The sequence below is a fragment of the Salvelinus alpinus genome, chromosome 30, assembly GCF_045679555.1.
Source record: "Salvelinus alpinus chromosome 30, SLU_Salpinus.1, whole genome shotgun sequence".
NCBI classification, from domain to species: domain Eukaryota; kingdom Metazoa; phylum Chordata; class Actinopteri; order Salmoniformes; family Salmonidae; genus Salvelinus; species Salvelinus alpinus.
In genome coordinates, this window is record NC_092115.1 from 1,023,376 (window position 1) to 1,048,974 (window position 25,599).

General features: G+C 43.3%; 1 protein-coding gene across 2 annotated transcripts in view; it reads right to left on the reverse strand.

Annotated features, from left to right (window-relative positions):
* Positions 1-25,125, reverse strand: part of tcea1 (transcription elongation factor A (SII), 1) — a 33,955-nt gene extending 8,830 nt beyond the window's left edge. The window contains exons 1-7 of one of the 2 annotated variants that reach the window (XM_071375960.1): positions 24,916-25,125; positions 21,028-21,090; positions 16,247-16,352; positions 12,648-12,756; positions 2,469-2,611; positions 1,310-1,521; positions 196-342 (exon numbers count right to left, since the gene is read on the reverse strand). In XM_071375960.1, the coding sequence (XP_071232061.1) occupies positions 196-342; positions 1,310-1,521; positions 2,469-2,611; positions 12,648-12,756; positions 16,247-16,352; positions 21,028-21,090; positions 24,916-24,990 (855 nt within the window). In that variant the 5' untranslated portion in view covers positions 24,991-25,125. The remainder of the gene's footprint in view (positions 1-195; positions 343-1,309; positions 1,522-2,468; positions 2,612-12,647; positions 12,757-16,246; positions 16,353-21,027; positions 21,091-24,915) is intronic. The other variant, XM_071375961.1, reaches the window with a different exon arrangement.
* Between the last annotated feature and the right edge of the window lie 474 nt (positions 25,126-25,599).

The following is a 25,599-nucleotide window of genomic DNA, read 5'->3' on the forward strand; positions in this document are numbered from 1 at the left end:
TGGATGGTATATTACCTGAAGAGGTATATTATATAGTGGATGGTATATTACCTGAAGAGGTATATTATATAGTGGATGGTATATTACCTGAAGAGGTATATTATATAGTGGATGGTATATTACCTGAAGAGGTATATTATATAGTGGATGGTATATTACCTGAAGAGGTATATTATATAGTGGATGGTATATTACCTGTGTGTAGGTGCATCTCTTCTTCTTGCATTTGCCGCAGGTGAACAGGTCAGTCTGGGTTCCTCCAGTCTGGGACACTTGGTGATCTCTAATGGCTTCTTTGGTCAGGTTCTTCCTTATCAGCTTCAGCTCATCACTAGCCATTTCCTGTTAGGTGGAAGACATTAGGGTTAGATGTCAGGTTCTTCCTGGTCAGCTTCAGCTCATCACTAGCCATCTCCTGTTAGCAGGAAGACATTTGGGTAAGGGTCAGGGGTTAGAGGTCAGGTTCTTCCTATTGAGCTTCAGCTCGTCAATAGCCATTTCCTGTTAGCAGGAAGACATTAGGGTCAGGGGTTAGAGGTCAGGTTCTTCCTATTGAGCTTCAGCTCGTCAATAGCCATTTCCTGTTAGCAGGAAGACATTAGGGTAAGGGTCAGGGGTTAGAGGTCAGGTTCTTCCTATTGAGCTTCAGCTCGTCAATAGCCATTTCCTGTTAGCAGGAAGACATTAGGGTTAGAGGTCAGGTTCTTCCTTTTTTATTTAACCTTTATTTAACGAGGCAAGTCAGTTAAGTACAAACTCTTATTTTCAATGACGGCCTAGGAACAGTGGGTTAACTGCCTTGTTCAGGGGCAGAACGACATATTTTTACCTTGTCAGCTCAGGGATTCGATCTAGCAACCTTTCGGTTACTAGTCCAACGCTCTAACCACTAGGCTACCCTGCCGCCCCTTATCAGCTTCAACTCATCATTAGCCATCTCCTGTTAGCACAGAACACGTTAAGGTAGGGGTTAGGGGTACGGTACCTCAGCGGTCATCTTGGCCATGCGGTCAACAGTAAGGGTTAGAGGTCAAGGGTCATGGTAGAGGTTAGAGGCCAGGGTTTAGGGGTCAGGGTCAGGTAGCCTACCTGAGCGGTCATCTTGGCCATGCGTTCTAACAGTAAGGGTTAGAGGTCAAGGGTCATGGTAGAGGTTAGATGCCAGGGTTTAGGGGTCAGGGTTTAGGGGTCAGGGTTAGGGGTGCGGTACCCGAGTGGTCATCTTGGCCATGCGTTCTAACAGTAAGGGTTAGAGGTCAAGGGTTATGGTAGAGGTTAGATGCCAGGGTTTAGGGGTCAGGTAGCCTACCTGAGCGGTCATCTTGGCCATGCGTTCGGGGGAGACGTTCCCACAGAGAACACTCTTCCTGAGGTTGGGGTTCTTGATGTCCTTCAGGTTGGCGATGCGACTCCTGACACGGTTCTTATATTTGGGGTCTGTGTTCTTAAACTCACAGAAGATAAATTCTTCAATCTGAGCTCCCAGTTCATCACAGTCAGCTCCTATAGCGATGTAGTCATCTGGAGAAGAGGAGAGGTCAGGTGGACCAATCAAACAGCTATTCTTACACACCCTCCTCTACACTGCAGGATGTAGTAATAGTGATCTGTATAGTGGTGTTAAATAGCCAGTTACCTCCAGACAGCATCTCTAACAGTAGTAATAGTGATCTGTATAGTGGTGTTATATAACCAGTTACCTCCAGACAGCATCTCTAACAGTAGTAATAGTGATCTGTATAGTGGTGTTATATAACCAGTTACCTCCAGACAGCATCTCTAACAGTAGTAATAGTGATCTGTATAGTGGTGTTATATAACCAGTTACCTCCAGACAGCATCTCTAACAGTAGTAATAGTGATCTGTATAGTGGTGTTATATAACCAGTTACCTCCAGACAGCATCTCTAACAGTAGTAATAGTGATCTGTATAGTGGTGTTATATAACCAGTTACCTCCAGACAGCATCTCTAACAGTAGTAATAGTGATCTGTATAGTGGTGTTATATAACCAGTTACCTCCAGACAGCATCTCTAACAGTAGTAATAGTGATCTGTATAGTGGTGTTATATAACCAGTTACCTCCAGACAGCATCTCTAACAGTAGTAATAGTGATCTGTATAGTGGTGTTATATAACCAGTTACCTCCAGACAGCATCTCTAACAGTAGTAATAGTGATCTGTATAGTGGTGTTATATAACCAGTTACCTCCAGACAGCATCTCTAACAGTAGTAATAGTGATCTGTATAGTGGTGTTATATAACCAGTTACCTCCAGACAGCATCTCTAACAGTAGTAATAGTGATCTGTATAGTGGTGTTATATAACCAGTTACCTCCAGACAGCATCTCTAACAGTAGTAATAGTGATCTGTATAGTGGTGTTATATAACCAGTTACCTCCAGACAGCATCTCTAACAGTAGTAATAGTGATCTGTATAGTGGTGTTATATAACCAGTTACCTCCAGCCTGTAGAGCCTGGGACATCATCTCACGACACTTGATCCTGACGGAGTCGGAGGTGGAGGGGGCTTGGGGGAACGTGGAGATCAGGGAGATGGAGGCCACCCCGTCAACAGGCTCATTCTTACTGCTGGAGTCATTACTGTAGCAAACAACAGCAGCAGCCAGGTTATCAGGCGTCTTTAGCCAGGTTGGCTATCTCGCTACCTCTTCTTGTAGTTCAGGACTGCCATGAGAGGGTGACACCGTACTGGTGTGATACTAATGTAGTAATAGCAGTAGTAGTAACTAGCTAAATCTCTTGCCGGGGTTCAGGAGTGCCCTGAGAGGGAGACACCGTACTGGAGAGGTAGTAGTGTAGTAATAGCAGTAGTAGTAACTAGCTAAATCTCTTGCCGGGGTTCAGGAGTGCCCTGAGAGGGAGACACCGTACTGGAGAGGTAGTAGTGTAGTAATAGCAGTAGTAGTAACTAGCTAAATCTCTTGCCGGGGTTCAGGAGTGCCCTGAGAGGGAGACACCGTACTGGAGAGGTAGTAGTGTAGTAATAGCAGTAGTAGTAACTAGCTAAATCTCTTGCCGGGGTTCAGGAGTGCCCTGAGAGGGAGACACCGTACTGGAGAGGTAGTAGTGTAGTAATAGCAGTAGTAGTAACTAGCTAAATCTCTTGCCGGGGTTCAGGAGTGCCCTGAGAGGGAGACACCGTACTGGAGAGGTAGTAGTGTAGTAATAGCAGTAGTAGTAACTAGCTAAATCTCTTGCCGGGGTTCAGGAGTGCCCTGAGAGGGAGACACCGTACTGGAGAGGTAGTAGTGTAGTAATAGCAGTAGTAGTAACTAGCTAAATCTCTTGCCGGGGTTCAGGAGTGCCCTGAGAGGGAGACACCGTACTGGAGAGGTAGTAGTGTAGTAATAGCAGTAGTAGTAACTAGCTAAATCTCTTGCCGGGGTTCAGGAGTGCCCTGAGAGGGAGACACCGTACTGGAGAGGTAGTAGTGTAGTAATAGCAGTAGTAGTAACTAGCTAAATCTCTTGCCGGGATTCAGGAGTGCCCTGAGAGGGAGACACCGTACTGGAGAGGTAGTAGTGTAGTAATAGCAGTAGTAGTAACTAGCTAAATCTCTTGCCGGGGTTCAGGAGTGCCCTGAGAGGGAGACACCGTACTGGAGAGGTAGTAGTGTAGTAATAGCAGTAGTAGTAACTAGCTAAATCTCTTGCCGGGGTTCAGGAGTGCCCTGAGAGGGAGACACCGTACTGGAGAGGTAGTAGTGTAGTAATAGCAGTAGTAGTAACTAGCTAAATCTCTTGCCGGGGTTCAGGAGTGCCCTGAGAGGGAGACACCGTACTGGAGAGGTAGTAGTGTAGTAATAGCAGTAGTAGTAACTAGCTAAATCTCTTGCCGGGATTCAGGAGTGCCCTGAGAGGGAGACACCGTACTGGAGAGGTAGTAGTGTAGTAATAGCAGTAGTAGTAACTAGCTAAATCTCTTGCCGGGGTTCAGGAGTGCCCTGAGAGGGAGACACCGTACTGGAGAGGTAGTAGTGTAGTAATAGCAGTAGTAGTAACTAGCTAAATCTCTTGCCGGGGTTCAGGAGTGCCCTGAGAGGGAGACACCGTACTGGAGAGGTAGTAGTGTAGTAATAGCAGTAGTAGTAACTAGCTAAATCTCTTGCCGGGGTTCAGGAGTGCCCTGAGAGGGAGACACCGTACTGGAGAGGTAGTAGTGTAGTAATAGCAGTAGTAGTAACTAGCTAAATCTCTTGCCGGGGTTCAGGAGTGCCCTGAGAGGGAGACACCGTACTGGAGAGGTAGTAGTGTAGTAATAGCAGTAGTAGTAACTAGCTAAATCTCTTGCCGGGGTTCAGGAGTGCCCTGAGAGGGAGACACCGTACTGGAGAGGTAGTAGTGTAATAGCAGTGTGTAGTAGTAGTAGTATGTGGTAGTAGTAGAGCAGTGTGTAGTAGTAGAGTAGTGTGTAGTAGTAGTGTGTAGTAGTAGAGTAGTGTGTAGTATTAGAGCAGTGTGTAGTAGTAGTAGAGTAGTGTGTCGTAGTAGTAATAGTAGTAGAGTAGTGCGTAGTAGTAGTAGTAGAGTAGTGTGTAGTAGTAGCAGAGTAGTGTGTAGTAGTAGTAGTAGTAGTAGTAGTGTAGTGCGTAGTAGAGTAGTGTGTAGTAGTAGTAGAGTAGTGTGTAGTAGTAGTAATAGTAGTAGAGTAGTGCGTAGTAGAGTAGTGTGTAGTAGTAGTAGAGTAGTGTGTCGTAGTAGTAATAGTAGTAGAGTAGTGCGTAGTAGTAGTAGTAGTAGTAGTAGAGTAGTGTGTAGTAGTAGCAGAGTAGTGTGTAGTAGTAGTAGAGTAGTGCGTAGTAGTAGTAATAGAGTAGTGCGTAGTAGTAGTAGTAGTGCGTAGTAGAGTAGTGTGTAGTAATAGTAGTAGAGTAGTGTGTAGTAGTAGTGCGTAGTAGAGTAGTGTGTAGTAGTAGTAGTAGTAGTAGTATAGTAGTGCGTAGTAGAGTAGTGTGTAATAGTAGTAGAGTAGTGCGTAGTAGTAGTAGTAGTAGTGCGTAGTAGAGTAGTGCGTAGTAGAGTAGTGTGTAGTAGTAGTAGAGTAGTGTGTAGTAGTAGTAGAGTAGTGTGTAGTAGTAGTAGAGTAGTGTGTAGTAGTAGTAATAGTAGTAGAGCAGTGTGTAGTAGTAGTAATAGTAGTGTGTAGTAGTAGTAGAGCAGTGTGTAGTAGTAGTAGAGTAGTGTGTAGTAGTAGCAGAGTAGTGTGTAGTAGTAGTAATAGTAGTAGAGTAGTGTGTAGTAGTAGTAGAGCAGTGTGTAGTAGTAGTAGAGTAGTGTGTAGTAGTAGAGTAGTACGTAGTAGTAGTAATAGAGTAGTGCGTAGTAGTAGTAGTGCGTAGTAGTAGTAGTAGTAGTAGTAGTATAGTAGTGTGTAGTAGTAGTAGTAGAGCAGTGTGTAGTAGTAGTAGAGTAGTGTGTAGTAGTAGTAGAGTAGTGTGTAGTAGTAGAGTAGTGTGTAGTAGTAGTAGTAGTAGTAGTAGTGTAGTGCGTAGTAGAGTAGTGTGTAGTAGTAGTAGAGTAGTGTGTAGTAGTAGTAGTAGAGTAGTGTGTAGTAGTAGTAGAGTAGTAGTAGAGTAGTGTGTAGTAGTAGTAGTAGAGTAGTGTGTAGTAGTAGTAGAGTAGTGCGTAGTAGTAGTAGTAGTAGAGTAGTGCGTAGTAGTAGTAGTAGTAGTGCGTAGTAGAGTAGTGTGTAGTAATAGTAGTAGAGTAGTGCGTAGTAGAGTAGTGTGTAGTAGTAGTAGAGTAGTGTGTAGTAGTAGTAGAGTAGTGTGTAGTAGTAGTAGAGTAGTGTAGTAGTAGTAGAGCAGTGCGTAGTAGTAGTAGTAGTAGTAGTAGTAGTGCGTAGTAGAGTAGTGTGTAGTAATAGTAGTAGAGTAGTGCGTAGTAGAGTAGTGTGTAGTAGTAGTAGAGTAGTGTAGTAGTAGTAGAGTAGTGTAGTAGTAGTAGAGTAGTGTGTAGTAGTAGTAATAGTAGTAGAGCAGTGTGTAGTAGTAGTAGAGCAGTGTGTAGTAGTAGTAGAGTAGTGCGTAGTAGTAGTAGTAGTGCGTAGTAGAGTAGTGTGTAGTAATAGTAGTAGAGTAGTGTGTAGTAATAGTAGTAGAGTAGTGCGTAGTAGAGTAGTGTGTAGTAGTAGTAGAGTAGTGTGTAGTAGTAGTAGAGTAGTGTAATAGTAGTAGAGTAGTGTGTAGTAGTAGTAGTAGTGTAGTGCGTAGTAGAGTAGTGTGTAGTAGTAGTAGAGTAGTGTGTAGTAGTAGTAGTAGTAGAGTAGTGCGTAGTAGAGTAGTGTGTAGTAGTAGTAGTAGAGTAGTGTGTAGTAGTAGTAGTAAAGTAGTGCGTAGTAGTAGTAGTGCGTAGTAGAGTAGTGTGTAGTAATAGTAGTATAGTAGTGCGTAGTAGAGCAGTGTGTAGTAGTAGTAGAGCAGTGTGTAGTAGTAGTAGAGTAGTGTGTAGTAGTAGAGTAGTGTGTAGTAGTAGAGTAGTGTGTAGTAGTAGTAGTAGTAGTAGTGTAGTGCGTAGTAGAGTAGTGTGTAGTAGTAGTAGAGTAGTGTGTAGTAGTAGTAGTAGAGTAGTGCGTAGTAGAGTAGTGTGTAGTAGTAGTAGTAGAGTAGTGTGTAGTAGTAGTAGTAGAGTAGTGCGTAGTAGTAGTAGTAGTAGTGCGTAGTAGTAGTAGTAGTAGTGCGTAGTAGAGTAGTGTGTAGTAATAGTAGTAGAGTAGTGCGTAGTAGAGTAGTGTGTAGTAGTAGTAGAGTAGTGTGTAGTAGTAGAGTAGTACGTAGTAGTAGTAATAGAGTAGTGCGTAGTAGTAGTAGTGCGTAGTAGAGTAGTGTGTAGTAATAGTAGTAGAGTAGTGTGTAGTAGTAGAGTAGTACGTAGTAGTAGTAATAGAGTAGTGCGTAGTAGTAGTAGTGCGTAGTAGAGTAGTGTGTAGTAATAGTAGTAGAGTAGTGTGTAGTAGTAGTAGTAGTGCGTAGTAGAGTAGTGTGTAGTAGTAGTATAGTAGTGCGTAGTAGAGTAGTGTGTAATAGTAGTAGAGTAGTGCGTAGTAGTAGTAGTAGTAGTGCGTAGTAGAGTAGTGTGTAGTAATAGTAGTAGAGTAGTGCGTAGTAGAGTAGGGTGTAGTAGTAGTAGAGTAGTGTGTAGTAGTAGTAGAGTAGTGTAGTAGTAGTAGAGTAGTGTGTAGTAGTAGTAATAGTAGTAGAGCAGTGTGTAGTAGTAGTAGAGCAGTGTGTAGTAGTAGTAGAGTAGTGTGTAGTAGTAGTAGAGTAGTGTGTAGTAGTAGAGTAGTTAGTAGTAGTAGAGTAGTGTGTAGTAGTAGTAGTAGTGGTAGTGTAGTGCGTAGTAGAGTAGTGTGTAGTAGTAGTAGAGTAGTGTGTAGTAGTAGTAGTAGAGTAGTGTGTAGTAGTAGTAGTAGAGTAGTGCGTAGTAGAGTAGTGTGTAGTAGTAGTAGAGTAGTGTGTAGTAGTAGTAGTAGAGTAGTGTGTAGTAGTAGTAGTAGTAGAGTAGTGCGTAGTAGTAGTAGTAGTAGTGCGTAGTAGTAGTAGTAGAGTAGTGCGTAGTAGTAGTAGTGCGTAGTAGAGTAGTGTGTAGTAATAGTAGTAGAGTAGTGCGTAGTAGAGTAGTGTGTAGTAGTAGTAGAGTAGTGTGTAGTAGTAGTAGTAGTAGAGTAGTGTGTAGTAGTAGTAGAGTAGTGTAGTAGTAGTAGAGTAGTGTGTAGTAGTAGTAATAGTAGTAGAGCAGTGTGTAGTAGTAGTAGAGTAGTGCGTAGTAGTAGTAGTAGTAGTGCGTAGTAGAGTAGTGTGTAGTAATAGTAGTAGAGTAGTGCGTAGTAGAGTAGTGTGTAGTAGTAGTAGAGTAGTGTGTAGTAGTAGTAGAGTAGTGTAGTAGTAGTAGAGTAGTGTGTAGTAGTAGTAATAGTAGTAGAGCAGTGTGTAGTAGTAGTAATAGTAGTGTGTAGTAGTAGTAGAGCAGTGTGTAGTAGTAGTAGAGTAGTGCGTAGTAGTAGTAGTAGTGCGTAGTAGAGTAGTGTGTAGTAATAGTAGTAGAGTAGTGCGTAGTAGAGTAGTGTGTAGTAGTAGTAGAGTAGTGTGTAGTAGTAGTAGTAGTAGTAGTGTAGTGCGTAGTAGAGTAGTGTGTAGTAGTAGTAGAGTAGTGTGTAGTAGTAGTAGAGTAGTGTGTAGTAGTAGTAGTAGAGTAGTGCGTAGTAGAGTAGTGTGTAGTAGTAGTAGAGTAGGGTGTAGTAGTAGTAGTAGAGTAGTGTGTAGTAGTAGTAGTAGAGTAGTGCGTAGTAGTAGTAGTAGTAGTGCGTAGTAGAGTAGTGTGTAGTAATAGTAGTAGAGTAGTGCGTAGTAGAGCAGTGCGTAGTAGAGCAGTGTGTAGTAGTAGTAGAGCAGTGTGTAGTAGTAGTAGAGTAGTGTGTAGTAGTAGAGTAGTGTGTAGTAGTAGAGTAGTGTGTAGTAGTAGTAGTAGTAGTAGTGTAGTGCGTAGTAGAGTAGTGTGTAGTAGTAGTAGAGTAGTGTGTAGTAGTAGTAGTAGAGTAGTGCGTAGTAGAGTAGTGTGTAGTAGTAGTAGAGTAGTGTGTAGTAGTAGTAGAGTAGTGTGTAGTAGTAGTAGTAGAGTAGTGTGTAGTAGTAGTAGTAGTAGAGTAGTGCGTAGTAGTAGTAGTAGTAGTAGTGCGTAGTAGAGTAGTGTGTAGTAATAGTAGTAGAGTAGTGCGTAGTAGAGTAGTGTGTAGTAGTAGTAGAGTGTAGTAGTAGTAGTAGAGTAGTGTAGTAGTAGTAGAGTAGTGTGTAGTAGTAGTAATAGTAGTAGAGCAGTGTGTAGTAGTAGTAATAGTAGTGTGTAGTAGTAGTAGAGCAGTGTGTAGTAGTAGTAGAGTAGTGTGTAGTAGTAGCAGAGTAGTGTGTAGTAGTAGTAATAGTAGTAGAGTAGTGTGTAGTAGTAGTAGAGCAGTGTGTAGTAGTAGTAGAGTAGTGTGTAGTAGTAGAGTAGTGCGTAGTAGTAGTAATAGAGTAGTGCGTAGTAGTAGTAGTAGTAGTGCGTAGTAGAGTAGTGTGTAGTAATAGTAGTAGAGTAGTGTGTAGTAGTAGTAGTAGTGCGTAGTAGAGTAGTGTGTAGTAGTAGTAGTATAGTAGTGCGTAGTAGAGTAGTGTGTAATAGTAGTAGAGTAGTGCGTAGTAGTAGTAGTAGTGCGTAGTAGAGTAGTGTGTAGTAGTAGTAGAGTAGTGTGTAGTAGTAGTAGAGTAGTGCGTAGTAGTAGTAATAGAGTAGTGCGTAGTAGTAGTAGTAGTAGTGCGTAGTAGAGTAGTGTGTAGTAATAGTAGTAGAGTAGTGTGTAGTAGTAGTAGTAGTGCGTAGTAGAGTAGTGTGTAGTAGTAGTAGTAGTAGTATAGTAGTGCGTAGTAGAGTAGTGTGTAATAGTAGTAGAGTAGTGCGTAGTAGTAGTAGTAGTAGTGCGTAGTAGAGTAGTGTGTAGTAATAGTAGTAGAGTAGTGCGTAGTAGAGTAGTGTGTAGTAGTAGTATAGTAGTGTGTAGTAGTAGTAGAGTAGTGTGTAGTAGTAGTAATAGTAGTAGAGCAGTGTGTAGTAGTAGTAGAGTAGTGTGTAGTAGTAGTAGAGTAGTGTGTAGTAGTAGAGTAGTGTGTAGTAGTAGAGTAGTGTGTAGTAGTAGAGTAGTAGTAGTAGTAGTAGTGTAGTGCGTAGTAGAGTAGTGTGTAGTAGTAGTAGAGTAGTGTGTAGTAGTAGTAGTAGAGTAGTGTGTAGTAGTAGTAGTAGAGTAGTGCGTAGTAGAGTAGTGTGTAGTAGTAGAGTAGTGTGTAGTAGTAGTAGTAGAGTAGTGTGTAGTAGTAGAGTAGTGCGTAGTAGTAGTAGTAGAGTAGTGCGTAGTAGTAGTAGTAGTAGTGCGTAGTAGTAGAGTAGTGCGTAGTAGTAGTAGTAGTAGTGCGTAGTAGAGTAGTGTGTAGTAATAGTAGTAGAGTAGTGCGTAGTAGAGTAGTGTGTAGTAGTAGTAGAGTAGTGTGTAGTAGTAGTAGAGTAGTGTGTAGTAGTAGTAGAGTAGTGTAGTAGTAGTAGAGTAGTGTGTAGTAGTAGTAATAGTAGTAGAGCAGTGTGTAGTAGTAGTAATAGTAGTGTGTAGTAGTAGAGCAGTGTGTAGTAGTAGCAGAGTAGTGTGTAGTAGTAGTAATAGTAGTAGAGTAGTGTGTAGTAGTAGTAGAGCAGTGTGTAGTAGTAGTAGAGTAGTGTGTAGTAGTAGAGTAGTGCGTAGTAGTAGTAATAGAGTAGTGCGTAGTAGTAGTAGTAGTAGTGCGTAGTAGAGTAGTGTGTAGTAGTAGTAGTAGTGCGTAGTAGAGTAGTGTGTAGTAGTAGTAGTAGTAGTAGTAGTAGTAGTAGTAGTATAGTAGTGCGTAGTAGAGTAGTGTGTAATAGTAGTAGAGTAGTGCGTAGTAGTAGTAGTAGTAGTGCGTAGTAGAGTAGTGTGTAGTAATAGTAGAGTAGTGTGTAGTAGTAGTAGAGTAGTGTAGTAGTAGTAGAGTAGTGTGTAGTAGTAGTAATAGTAGTAGAGTAGTGTGTAGTAGAGTAGTGTGTAGTAATAGTAGAGTAGTGTGTAGTAGTAGTAGAGTAGTGTAGTAGTAGTAGAGTAGTGTGTAGTAGTAGTAATAGTAGTAGAGCAGTGTGTAGTAGTAGTAGAGCAGAGTGTAGTAGTAGTAGAGTAGTGTGTAGTAGTAGTAGAGTAGTGTGTAGTAGTAGAGTAGTGTGTAGTAGTAGAGTAGTGTGTAGTAGTAGTAGTAGTAGTGTAGTGCGTAGTAGAGTAGTGTGTAGTAGTAGTAGAGTAGTGTGTAGTAGTAGTAGTAGAGTAGTGCGTAGTAGAGTAGTGTGTAGTAGTAGTAGTGTGTAGTAGTAGTAGTAAAGTAGTGTGTAGTAGTAGTAGTAGTAGAGTAGTGTGTAGTAGTAGTAGTAGAGTAGTGCGTAGTAGTAGTAGTAGTAGTGCGTAGTAGAGTAGTGTGTAGTAATAGTAGTAGAGTAGTGCGTAGTAGAGTAGTGTGTAGTAGTAGTAATAGTAGTGTGTAGTAGTAGTAATAGTAGTGTGTAGTAGTAGTAGAGCAGTGTGTAGTAGTAGTAGAGTAGTGTGTAGTAGTAGAGTAGTGTGTAGTAGTAGTAGTAGTAGTGTGTAGAAGAGCAACTTCTCCCAACCATCCAGGAACAGTTTGGTGACGAACAATGCCTTTCCCAGAATGATGGAGCACCTTGCCATAAGGTGAAAGTGATAACTAAGTGGCTCGGGGAACAAAACATTGATATTTTGGGTCCATGGCCAGGAAACTCCCCAGACCTTAATCCCATTGAGAACTTGTGGTCAATCCTCAAGAGGCGGGTGGACAAACAAAAACCCACATATTCTGACAAACTCCAAGCATTGATTATGCAAGAATGTGCTGCCATCAGTCAGGATGTGGCCCAGAAGTTAATTGACAGCATGCCAGGGCGGATTGCAGAGGTCTTGAAAAAGAAGGGTCACCACTGCAAATATTGACTCTTTGCATCAACTTCATGTAATTGTCAATAAAAGCCTTTGACACTTATGAAATGCTTATAATTATACTTCAGTATTCAATAGTAACATCTGCCAAAAATATCTAAAGACACTGAAGAAGCAAACTTTGTGTAAATTAATATTTGTGTCATTCTCAAAACTTTTGGCCACGACTGTACAATCTGAAGCCACTCTACATTTACATCACATTCAGTCATCTAACAGCCCACCATCCAGAGCGCCCCACAGAAGCAGCCCTGCTCATTGGCACGTTGACAGATCTCCCACAACGTCAGAAACCGGGACCAGAACCAGCAACCTATCAGCCACTGGCCCCAAGGTCCCAACCACCAGGCCACCAGCCATCCAAGACCCCCTACACACACAGTTCCCCGAGAGAAAAATAGTATAAAATCATAATTCAATAATTCCCCAAGCCACCGTCCCCCAACGCATCAACATAATGAACGAAAGAGAAAAAAGACAAAAGAAAACAAAAGACATCAAGACCACTGAATATGTTTGAGTGCACGTTTGGCACTATTTACATGTGTGCACGTCTGTGTATGTGCACGTGTGTGCGTGTATATGCATGTGTACACGCGTACAAACACCTGTGCGGCATCAGCCTCCGGCAAAACAGGCATTAGATGTAACAATGTTGCCCCTCAGTGTCATTCCCAACGTATTTATTGATAATACTTTTATCTTTGACTGTTATTCTATCCCCCGCCCAGCAACACCACTCACACTTAGAGGATTAGTGTTGTAGTAGAGTAGTGTGTAGTAGTAGTGTTGTAGTAGAGTAGTGTGTAGTAGTAGTGTGTAGTAGTAGTAGGTACCTCTCCTCCCGTGGTTCAGGACTGCCCTGGGTGGGAGACACCGTACTAAAGAGGTAGAGTAGTGTGTAGTAGTAGTGTTGTAGTAGAGTAGTGTGTAGTAGTAGTGTGTAGTAGTAGTAGGTACCTCTCCTCCCGTGGTTCAGGACTGCCCTGGGTGGGAGACACCGTACTAAAGAGGTAGAGTAGTGTGTAGTAGTAGTGTTGTAGTAGAGTAGTGTGTAGTAGTAGTGTGTAGTAGTAGTAGGTACCTCTCCTCCCGTGGTTCAGGACTGCCCTGGGTGGGAGACACCAGACTGGTGGGTGTTGACGGCTCTTTCCTCTTCTCCTCCAACGACTTGTCTCCACCTCCTGGCTCATCTGCCGTCCAATGAAAATACAGGATCTGACATTACACCTGGGGCTTATTCAGAGTAACTTCACAGTGCATTCAGGTAGAGGAGAGGTACTCAGGAAGTGTCCCCACAACAAGTACAAGTACATCCAGCTGCAATGTGTTACATGTAGATAACATTTAAACTAGTAATTATGAGTTACTAACCGAGGAGTAGAGTATGAGTAACTACCACCACACTGGTAAAAAAGGGACTAAATAATAATAACTGACCTGTAGATAGAAGTCACCAGGATGTATACTAATAACATGTTACTAACCAATTACTTTATTCCAGGACTTGAGGGCCTTGGTCAGAGGTTGAGTGTTAGGCAGTGTATACTAGTACTGATCTACTAACAGATGGGACCAGGTTACATGTAGAATAGATCTACTAACAGACGGGACCAGGTTACATGTAGAATAGATCTACTAACAGATGGGACCAGGTTACATGTAGAATAGATCTACTAACAGATGGGACCAGGTTACATGTAGAATAGATCTACTAACAGATGGGACCAGGTTACATGTAGAATAGATCTACTAACAGATGGGACCAGGTTACATGTAGAATAGATCTACTAACAGATGGGACCAGGTTACATGTAGAATAGATCTACTAACAGATGGGACCAGGTTACATGTAGAATAGATCTACTAACAGATGGGACCAGGTTACATGTAGAATAGATCTACTAACAGACGGGACCAGGTTACATGTAGAATAGATCTACTAACAGACGGGACCAGGTTACATGTAGAATAGATCTACTAACAGATGGGACCAGGTTACATGTAGAATAGATCTACTAACAGATGGGACCAGGTTACATGTAGAATAGATCTACTAACAGACGGGACCAGGTTACATGTAGAATAGATCTACTAACAGACGGGACCAGGTTACATGTAGAATAGATCTACTAACAGACGGGACCAGGTTACACGTAGAATAGATCTACTAACAGACGGGACCAGGTTACACGTAGAATAGATCTACTAACAGACGGGACCAGGTTACATGTAGAATAGATCTACTAACAGACGGGACCAGGTTACATGTAGAATAGATCTACTAACAGATGGGACCAGGTTACATGTAGAATAGATCTACTAACAGACGGGACCAGGTTACATGTAGAATAGATCTACTAACAGATGGGACCAGGTTACACGTAGAATAGATCTACTAACAGACGGGACCAGGTTACATGTAGAATAGATCTACTAACAGACGGGACCAGGTTACATGTAGAATAGATCTACTAACAGACGGGACCAGGTTACATGTAGAATAGATCTACTAACAGACGGGACCAGGTTACATGTAGAATAGATCTACTAACAGACGGGACCAGGTTACACGTAGAATAGATCTACTAACAGACGGGACCAGGTTACACGTAGAATAGATCTACTAACAGATGGGACCAGGTTACACGTAGAATAGATCTACTAACAGATGGGACCAGGTTACACGTAGAATAGATCTACTAACAGATGGGACCAGGTAACATGTAGAATAGATCTACTAACAGATGGGACCAGGTTACACGTAGAATAGATCTACTAACAGATGGGACCAGGTTACATGTAGAATAGATCTACTAACAGATGGGACTAGGTTACATGTAGAATAGATCTACTAACAGACGGGACCAGGTTACATGTAGAATAGATCTACTAACAGACGGGACCAGGTTACATGTAGAATAGATCTACTAACAGATGGGACCAGGTTACATGTAGAATAGATCTACTAACAGACGGGACCAGGTTACATGTAGAATAGATCTACTAACAGACGGGACCAGGTTACACGTAGAATAGATCTACTAACAGACGGGACCAGGTTACACATAGAATAGATCTACTAACAGACGGGACCAGGTTACACATAGAATAGATCTACTAACAGACGGGACCAGGTTACACATAGAATAGATCTACTAACAGACGGGACCAGGTTACACGTAGAATAGATCTACTAACAGACGGGACCAGGTTACACGTAGAATAGATCTACTAACAGACGGGACCAGGTTACATGTAGAATAGATCTACTAACAGATGGGACCAGGTTACATGTAGAATAGATCTACTAACAGATGGGACCAGGTTACATGTAGAATAGATCTACTAACAGATGGGGCCAGGTTACATGTAGAATAGATCTACTAACAGATGGGGCCAGGTTACATGTAGAATAGATCTACTAACAGATGGGGCCAGGTTACATGTAGAATAGATCTACTAACAGATGGGACCAGGTTACACGTAGAATAGATCTACTAACAGATGGGACCAGGTTACATGTAGAATAGATCTACTAACAGATGGGACCAGGTTACATGTAGAATAGATCTACTAACAGACGGGACCAGGTTACACGTAGAATAGATCTACTAACAGACGGGACCAGGTTACACGTAGAATAGATCTACTAACAGACGGGACCAGGTTACACGTAGAATAGATCTACTAACAGATGGGACCAGGTTACACGTAGAATAGATCTACTAACAGACGGGACCAGGTTACATGTAGAATAGATCTACTAACAGACGGGACCAGGTTACATGTAGAATAGATCTACTAACAGATGGGACCAGGTTACATGTAGAATAGATCTACTAACAGACGGGACCAGGTTACATGTAGAATAGATCTACTAACAGACGGGACCAGGTTACATGTAGAATAGATCTACTAACAGATGGGACCAGGTTACATGTAGAATAGATCTACTAACAGACGGGACCAGGTTACATGTAGAATAGATCTACTAACAGATGGGACCAGGTTACATGTAGAATAGATCTACTAACAGATGGGACCAGGTTACATGTAGAATAGATCTACTAACAGACAGGACCAGGTTACATGTAGAATAGATCTACTAACAGATGGGACCAGGTTACATGTAGAATAGATCTACTAACAGATGGGACCAGGTTACATGTAGAATAGATCTACTAACAGATGGGACCAGGTTACATGTAGAATAGATCTACTAACAGACGGGACCAGGTTACATGTAGAATAGATCTACTAACAGATGGGACCAGGTTACATGTAGAATAGATCTACTAACAGACGGGACCAGGTTACATGTAGAATAGATCTACTAACAGACGGGACCAGGTTACATGTAGAATAGATCTACTAACAGACGGGACCAGGTTACATGTAGAATAGATCTACTAACAGATGGGACCAGGTTACATGTAGAATAGATCTACTAACAGACGGGACCAGGTTACATGTAGAATAGATCTACTAACAGATGGGACCAGGTTACATGTAGAATAGATCTACTAACAGATGGGACCAGGTTACATGTAGAATAGATCTACTAACAGACGGGACCAGGTTACATGTAGAATAGATCTACTAACAGATGGGACCAGGTTACACGTAGAATAGATCTACTAACAGACGGGACCAGGTTACATGTAGAATAGATCTACTAACCTAGGAGTTTCTTCCAGGACTTGATGAGGGCCTTGGCCAGAGAGGTGACCTCATCGTCTGTACTCTGCTTCCTGATGGCGTTCACAGACATCCCAATCCTAGTGGACTGGAGATGAGAGGAGAGACTAACGTTAGGCTGCAGGAGAGACATAGGTTCAGTATAGAGGGAGAGAGATTAGAGTTCACTACTTCTAAAACCCAACACAAAGGGGATAGGTACAGCCTTCAGCTCCATCCCTTATTCCCTCCAGTACCTGTAGTAATTCTAGAGTCATAGGTACAGCCCTCAGCTCCCTCCAGTACCTGTAGTAATTCTAGAGTCATAGGTACAGCCCTCAGCTCCCTCCAGTACCTGTAGTAATTCTAGAGTCATAGGTTCAGCCCTCAGCTCCCTCCAGTACCTGTAGTAATTCTAGCTTCATTAGGTACAGCCCTCAGCTCCCTCCAGTACCTGTAGTAATTCTAGCTTCATTAGGTACAGCCCTCAGCTCCCTCCAGTACCTGTAGTAATTCTAGAGTCATAGGTACAGCCCTCAGCTCCCTCCAGTACCTGTAGTAATTCTAGAGTCATAGGTACAGCCCTCAGCTCCCTCCAGTACCTGTAGTAATTCTAGAGTCATAGGTACAGCCCTCAGCTCCCTCCAGTACCTGTAGTAATTCTAGAGTCATAGGTACAGCCCTCAGCTCCCTCCAGTACCTGTAGTAATTCTAGAGTCATAGGTACAGCCCTCAGCTCCCTCCAGTACCTGTAGTAATTCTAGAGTCATAGGTACAGCCCTCAGCTCCCTCCAGTACCTGTAGTAATTCTAGAGTCATAGGTACAGCCCTCAGCTCCCTCCAGTACCTGTAGTAAATCTAGAGTCATAGGTACAGCCCTCAGCTCCCTCCAGTACCTGTAGTAATTCTAGAGTCATAGGTACAGCCCTCAGCTCCCTCCAGTACCTGTAGTAATTCTAGAGTCATAGGTACAGCCCTCAGCTCCCTCCAGTACCTGTAGTAATTCTAGAGTCATAGGTTCAGCCCTCAGCTCCCTCCAGTACCTGTAGTAATTCTAGAGTCATAGGTTCAGCCCTCAGCTCCCTCCAGTACCTGTAGTAATTCTAGCTTCATTAGGTACAGCCCTCAGCTCACTCCAGTACCTGTAGTAATTCTAGAGTCATAGGTACAGCCCTCAGCTCCCTCCAGTACCTGTAGTAATTCTAGAGTCATAGGTTCAGCCCTCAGCTCCCTCCAGTACCTGTAGTAATTCTAGAGTCATAGGTACAGCCCTCAGCTCCCTCCAGTACCTGTAGTAATTCTAGCTTCATTAGGTACAGCCCTCAGCTCCCTCCAGTACCTGTAGTAATTCTAGAGTCATAGGTACAGCCCTCAGCTCCCTCCAGTACCTGTAGTAATTCTAGAGTCATAGGTACAGCCCTCAGCTCCATCCAGTACCTGTAGTAATTCTAGCTTCATAGGTACAGCCCTCAGCTCCCTCCAGTACCTGTAGTAATTCTAGAGTCATAGGTACAGCCCTCAGCTCCCTCCAGTACCTGTAGTAATTCTAGAGTAATTCTAGAGTCATAGGTACAGCCCTCAGCTCCCTCCAGTACCTGTAGTAATTCTAGAGTCATAGGTACAGCCCTCAGCTCCCTCCAGTACCTGTAGTAAATCTAGAGTCATAGGTACAGCCCTCAGCTCCCTCCAGTACCTGTAGTAATTCTAGAGTCATAGGTACAGCCCTCAGCTCCCTCCAGTACCTGTAGTAATTCTAGAGTCATAGGTACAGCCCTCAGCTCCCTCCAGTACCTGTAGTAATTCTAGAGTCATAGGTTCAGCCCTCAGCTCCCTCCAGTACCTGTAGTAATTCTAGAGTCATAGGTTCAGCCCTCAGCTCCCTCCAGTACCTGTAGTAATTCTAGCTTCATTAGGTACAGCCCTCAGCTCACTCCAGTACCTGTAGTAATTCTAGAGTCATAGGTACAGCCCTCAGCTCCCTCCAGTACCTGTAGTAATTCTAGAGTCATAGGTTCAGCCCTCAGCTCCCTCCAGTACCTGTAGTAATTCTAGAGTCATAGGTACAGCCCTCAGCTCCCTCCAGTACCTGTAGTAATTCTAGCTTCATTAGGTACAGCCCTCAGCTCCCTCCAGTACCTGTAGTAATTCTAGAGTCATAGGTACAGCCCTCAGCTCCCTCCAGTACCTGTAGTAATTCTAGAGTCATAGGTACAGCCCTCAGCTCCATCCAGTACCTGTAGTAATTCTAGCTTCATAGGTACAGCCCTCAGCTCCCTCCAGTACCTGTAGTAATTCTAGAGTCATAGGTACAGCCCTCAGCTCCCTCCAGTACCTGTAGTAATTCTAGAGTCATAGGTACAGCTCTCAGCTCCCTCCAGTACCTGTAGTAATTCTAGAGTCATAGGTACAGCCCTCAGCTCCCTCCAGTACCTGTAGTAATTCTAGAGTCATAGGTACAGCCCTCAGCTCCATCCAGTACCTGTAGTAATTCTAGAGTCATAGGTACAGCCCTCAGCTCCCTCCAGTACCTGTAGTAATTCTAGAGTCATAGGTACAGCCCTCAGCTCCCTCCAGTACCTGTAGTAATTCTAGAGTCATAGGTACAGCCCTCAGCTCCCTCCAGTACCTGTAGTAATTCTAGAGTCATAGGTACAGCCCTCAGCTCCATCCAGTACCTGTAGTAATTCTAGAGTCATAGGTACAGCCCTCAGCTCCCTCCAGTACCTGTAGTAATTCTAGAGTCATAGGTACAGCCCTCAGCTCCCTCCAGTACCTGTAGTAATTCTATAGTCATAGGTACAGCCCTCAGCTCCCTCCAGTACCTGTAGTAATTCTAGAGTCATAGGTACAGCTCTCAGCTCCCTCCAGTACCTGTAGTAATTCTAGAGTCATAGGTACAGCCCTCAGCTCCCTCCAGTACCTGTAGTAATTCTAGAGTCATAGGTACAGCCCTCAGCTCCCTCCAGTACCTGTAGTATTCTAGAGTCATAGGTACAGCCCTCAGCTCCCTCCAGTACCTGTAGTAATTCTAGAGTCATAGGTACAGCCCTCAGCTCCCTCCAGTACCTGTAGTAATTCTAGAGTCATAGGTACAGCCCTCAGCTCCCTCCAGTACCTGTAGTAATTCTAGAGTCATAGGTACAGCCCTCAGCTCCCTCCAGTACCTGTAGTAATTCTAGAGTCATAGGTACAGCCCTCAGCTCCCTCCAGTACCTGTAGTAAATCTAGAGTCATAGGTACAGCCCTCAGCTCCCTCCAGTACCTGTAGTAATTCTAGAGTCATAGGTACAGCCCTCAGCTCCCTCCAGTACCTGTAGTAATTCTAGAGTCATAGGTACAGCCCTCAGCTCCCTCCAGTACCTGTAGTAATTCTAGAGTCATAGGTTCAGCCCTCAGCTCCCTCCAGTACCTGTAGTAATTCTAGAGTCATAGGTTCAGCCCTCAGCTCCCTCCAGTACCTGTAGTAATTCTAGCTTCATTAGGTACAGCCCTCAGCTCACTCCAGTACCTGTAGTAATTCTAGAGTCATAGGTACAGCCCTCAGCTCCCTCCAGTACCTGTAGTAATTCTAGAGTCATAGGTTCAGCCCTCAGCTCCCTCCAGTACCTGTAGTAATTCTAGAGTCATAGGTACAGCCCTCAGCTCCCTCCAGTACCTGTAGTAATTCTAGCTTCATTAGGTACAGCCCTCAGCTCCCTCCAGTACCTGTAGTAATTCTAGAGTCATAGGTACAGCCCTCAGCTCCCTCCAGTACCTGTAGTAATTCTAGAGTCATAGGTACAGCCCTCAGCTCCATCCAGTACCTGTAGTAATTCTAGCTTCATAGGTACAGCCCTCAGCTCCCTCCAGTACCTGTAGTAATTCTAGAGTCATAGGTACAGCCCTCAGCTCCCTCCAGTACCTGTAGTAATTCTAGAGTCATAGGTACAGCCCTCAGCTCCCTCCAGTACCTGTAGTAATTCTAGAGTCATAGGTACAGCCCTCAGCTCCCTCCAGTACCTGTAGTAATTCTAGAGTCATAGGTACAGCTCTCAGCTCCCTCCAGTACCTGTAGTAATTCTAGAGTCATAGGTACAGCCCTCAGCTCCCTCCAGTACCTGTAGTAATTCTAGAGTCATAGGTACAGCCCTCAGCTCCCTCCAGTACCTGTAGTAATTCTAGAGTCATAGGTACCAGCCCTCAGCTCCCTCCAGTACCTGTAGTAATTCTAGCTTCATAGGTACAGCCCTCAGCTCCATCCAGTACCTGTAGTAATTCTAGAGTCATAGGTACAGCCCTCAGCTCCCTCCAGTACCTGTAGTAATTCTAGAGTCATAGGTACAGCCCTCAGCTCCCTCCAGTACCTGTAGTAATTCTAGAGTCATAGGTACAGCCCTCAGCTCCCTCCAGTACCTGTAGTAATTCTAGAGTCATAGGTACAGCTCTCAGCTCCCTCCAGTACCTGTAGTAATTCTAGAGTCATAGGTACAGCCCTCAGCTCCCTCCAGTACCTGTAGTAATTCTAGAGTCATAGGTACAGCCCTCAGCTCCCTCCAGTACCTGTAGTATTCTAGAGTCATAGGTACAGCCCTCAGCTCCCTCCAGTACCTGTAGTAATTCTAGAGTCATAGGTACAGCCCTCAGCTCCCTCCAGTACCTGTAGTAATTCTAGAGTCATAGGTACAGCCCTCAGCTCCCTCCAGTACCTGTAGTAATTCTAGAGTCATAGGTACAGCCCTCAGCTCCCTCCAGTACCTGTAGTAATTCTAGAGTCATAGGTACCAGCCCTCAGCTCCCTCCAGTACCTGTAGTAATTCTAGAGTCATAGGTACAGCCCTCAGCTCCTTCAGAAGGTCCAGTGCCCCTACCTGCAACAGCAACAACAAACTGAGGGTTAGGTTGAGCACAGATATTCTAGTTTAGGTAGGCAGGTTGGTGCTGCAACAACATCATACTGGGGGTTAGGTAGAGGTAGGCAGGTTAGGTAGTAGGTAGGCAGGTTAGGTAGAGGTAGGCAGGTTAGGTAGAGATAGGCAGGTTAGGTAGAGGTAGGATGCATCAAGTTTGAGGATACAGTGCATTCGGAAAGTATTCAGACCCCTTCACCGTTTTCCACAATTTGTTATGTTCCAGCCTTATTCTAAAATCGATTACATGAAATCCTCATCAATCTACACACAATACCCCATAATGACAAAGCAAAAACAGGTTTTTAGAAACAGCTGACAGAGTTTGAGAGGATCTTCAGAGTAGAATGGGAGAAACTCCCCACATACAGGTGTGCCAAGCTTGTAGCATCATATCCAAGAAGACTCGTGGCTGTAATTGCTGCCCAAGTTGGTTTAATAATCTATAATAATCTAACCTTTATTTAACCAGGTAGGTCAGTTGAGAATAAGTTCTCATTTACAACTGCGTCCTGGCCAAGATAAAGCAAAGCAGTGCGACACAAACAACAACACAGAGTTACACATGGAATAAACAAACGTACAGTCAATAACACAATAGAAAAGTCTATATACAGTGTGTGTAAATGAAGTAAGATTAGGGAGGTAAGGCAATAAATAGGCCGTAGTGATGAAATAATTACAATTTAGCAAATAAACACTGGAGTGATAGATGGGCAGAAGATGAATGTGCAAGTAGAGATACTGGGGTGCAAAGGAGCAAAATAATATAAACAAAATAAATAACAATATGGGGATGAGGTAGTTGGATGGGCTATGTACAGGTGCAGTGATATGTGAGCTGCTCTGACAGCTGATGCTTAAAGTTAGTGAGGGAGATATGAGTCTCCAGCCTCAGTGATTTTTGCAGTTCGTTCCAGTCATTGGCAGCAGAGAACTGGAAGGAAAGGCGGCCAAAGGAGGTGTTGGCTTTGGGGATGACCAGTGAAATATACCTGCTGACGAGCGTGCTGCGGGTGGGTGCTGCTATGGTGACCAGTGAGCTGAGATATTACCTAGCAAAGACCTATAGATGACCTGGAGCCAGTGGGTTTGGCAACAAATATGAAGCGAGCGCCAACCAACGAGAGCGTACAGGTCAGTAGTGGATAGTATATGGGGCTTTGGTGACGAAATGGATGGCACTGTGATAGCAAATTGTATGCAGTCTGAGTAGAGTGTTGAAGGCTATTTTGTAAATGACATCGCGGTATAGTCTGTTTTACGAGCGTATGTTTTGGCAGCGTGAGTGAAGGAGGCTTTGCTGCGAAATAGGAAGCCGATTCTAGATTTAATTTTGGATTGGAGATGCTTAATATGAGTCTGGAAGGAGAGTTTACAGTCTAACCAGACACCTAGGTATTTGTAGTTGTCCACATATTCTAAGTCAGAACCGTCCAGAATAGTGATGCTAGCCGGGCGGGCAGTGATCGGTTGAAGAGCATGCATTTAGTTTTACTTGCATTTAAGAGCAGTTGGAGGCCACGGAAGGAGAGTTATGGCATTGAAGCTCGTCTGGAGGTTAGTTAGCACAGTGTCCAAAGAAGGGCCAGAAGTATACAGAATGGTGTCGTCTGCGTAGAGGTGGATCAGAGAATCCCCAGCAGCAAGAGCGACATCATTGATGTATACAGAGAAAAGAGTCGGCCAAGAATTGAACCCTGTGGCACCCCCATAGAGACTGCCAGAGGTCCGGACAACAGGCCCTCCAATTTGACACACTGAATTCTGAGAAGTAGTTGGTGAACCAGGCGAGGCAGTCATTTGAGAAACCAAGGCTGTTGAGTCTGCCAATAAGAATGCAGTGATTGACAGAGTCGAAAGCCTTGGCCAGGTCGATGAATACAGCTGCACAGTATTGTCTTTTACCGATGGCAGTTATGATGTCGTTTAGGACCTTGAGCGTGGCAGAGGTGCACCACCTCGGAAACCAGATTGCATAGCGGAGAAGGTGGGATTCGAAATGGTCGATGATCTGTTTGTTAACTTGGCTTTCGAAGACCTTAAAAAGGCAGTTTGGGTCAAGAGTGTTCCCCCCTTTGAAGAGGGGAATGACTGCGGCAGCTTTCCAATCTTTGGGAATCTCAGAAGATACGAAAAAGAGGTTGAACAGGCTAGTAATAGGGGTTGCAACAATTGCGGCGGATAATTTTAGAAAGAGAGGGTCCAGATTGTCTAGCCCAGCTGATATCTAGAGGTTCAGATTTTGCAGGATTTATCGGTGGTGACAGTATTTCCTAGCCTCAGTGCAGTGGGCAGCTGGGAGGAGGTGTTCTTATTCTCCATGGACTTTACAGTGTCCCAGAACTTTTTGGAGTTTGTGCTACAGGATGCAAATTTATGTTTGAAAAAGCTAGCCTTTGCTTTCCTAACTGCCTGTGTATATTGGTTCCTAATTTCCTGAAACGTTGCATATCACGGGGGCTGTTCGATGCTAATGCAGAACGCCACAGGATGTTTTTGTGCTGGTCAAGGGCAGTCAGGTCTGCAGAGAACCTAGGGCTATATCTGTTCCTGGTTCAACATTTTTTGAATGGAGCATGCTTATTTAAGATGGTGAGGAAAGCACTTTTAAAGAACGACCAGGCATCCTCTACTCACGGAATGAGGTCAATATCTTTCCAGAATACCCCGGCCAGGTCGATTAGAAAGGCCTGCTCGCTGAAGTGTTTAAAGGGAGCGTTTGACAGTGATGAGGGGTGGTCGTTTGACCGCGGACCCATTACTGACGCAGGCAATGAGGCAGTGATCGCTGAGATCCTGGTTGAAGACAGCAGAGGTTTATTTAGAGGGCAAATTGGTCAGGATGATATCTATGAGGGTGCCCGAGTTTACAGATTTGTACATGGTAGGTTCCATGAAAATTTGGGTGAGATTGAGGGCATCTAGCTTAGATTGTAGGAGAGTAACATAGGAGAGTAATATTGCCAATTTCACATTCAAGGATGTCAATTTGGTTTATTCCAAGATGATAATGATTTAAATTTCTTGGTCAATCATTTCATTGTATTAGCCAAACATTTTATACACAAATGCAGATTTTCTTAAGACTACCCCCTTATTTTTGAAGGAGCGATTTATATTTTTGGGCAATCATTAAGACTTATTAAAAACAAACATTCCCTTAAAGTCCTTGCTGCCTTTGAATCATACAACCTGAGACGGGTATAATTGAATGTATATAAGACCACTGTGACGTTTTTAAAGTATTTTATTTGTAGCCTTCTTTCATTATTATTTGTTTATTTTTCTTAAACCTGTGTGCTTAGTTACGTACTTTGCATGTTTTATGTATAATCCAACTGCGGTATATGTTTGTGCAATTTGGAAAGTTTATTTGTTTAAGTGTTATTTATTTATTTCAGTTTTTTAGTTCCGACTGGCACATGAACGCGACATCAATGACCTGCTATCTTAGCAACTACATAACTAGCTAGCTGTTGTTAGCTTAGCAAGCTAGTTACTTGCTTAGTTAGCTAGTTTCTTGCTTAGTTAGCTAGCTAGTTAACAGCACAACAACGTTTGACTACCATGCACCACTGAACTAGCTAATGTTAAACGACTACGAAGAGCCAGTAAGACCAATATTTTTCGAAATGTGACATTCTACACCATAGGACGACAACTGCTAGCTAGTTAGCTATGTGTGTCTAGGTTTTGAACTCCATTTGCTAGTTAGCGTTAGCATCCTGGGCTATCACCAGCCAAAATAATGGGAGCCAATCCATTCATGTCAGAACACCTCACCCCGCTTTTCTTCTGCGCCATTTTATCCATCTTCTTCGCAATTCTTATGATTTCCTCTTCTTCTTTTTTACCCATTGTGAATAATTTCCTCTAAAACGTTCAAATTGCAAAGAGAGGAAATCGTAGTCGACAAAGGGCACCGGGCGTTTGGCGGGTTGTCACTAGTTACCACAGCTACAAAGTCAGAAGGCCCGCCTACTCGACCAATCAGATGAGGGAGTATGATGACGCGTATGCCGACCGACTTGAACGGGTAAAAAAAAAATTTGACGATCAATTATTTGGTTATTTTGTAGATATTGTAAAACAAACCTTTATAAATGCAAAGTGTTAATCGGATGTCTTATTCAAAACTCAACTTGCAAGCTTATCATGATGTTTGCCCTTACTCATAGTTACTTGTCTTAACCCAAAATAAGGTTACTCCCAATATACGCATTGTTTTTCAAATGGCACATAGACGAACAAATTGACCCATCTTGAGAATATATTTGTATATTAAATGTTCACAAGTAAAACGTACATAGTTTCACAGAAATGTCTATTTTAGAAATTGGCCGATTTTTTGCTGATTAAAGATGAAAACCTCAACTGTGTTACTTTATCCAGATGTAACAGGGTTATATTGGTGATTCCCCTTGCCACTTTATTGTTAGGCCAATGGGTTTATGGTTTTATTTTTGT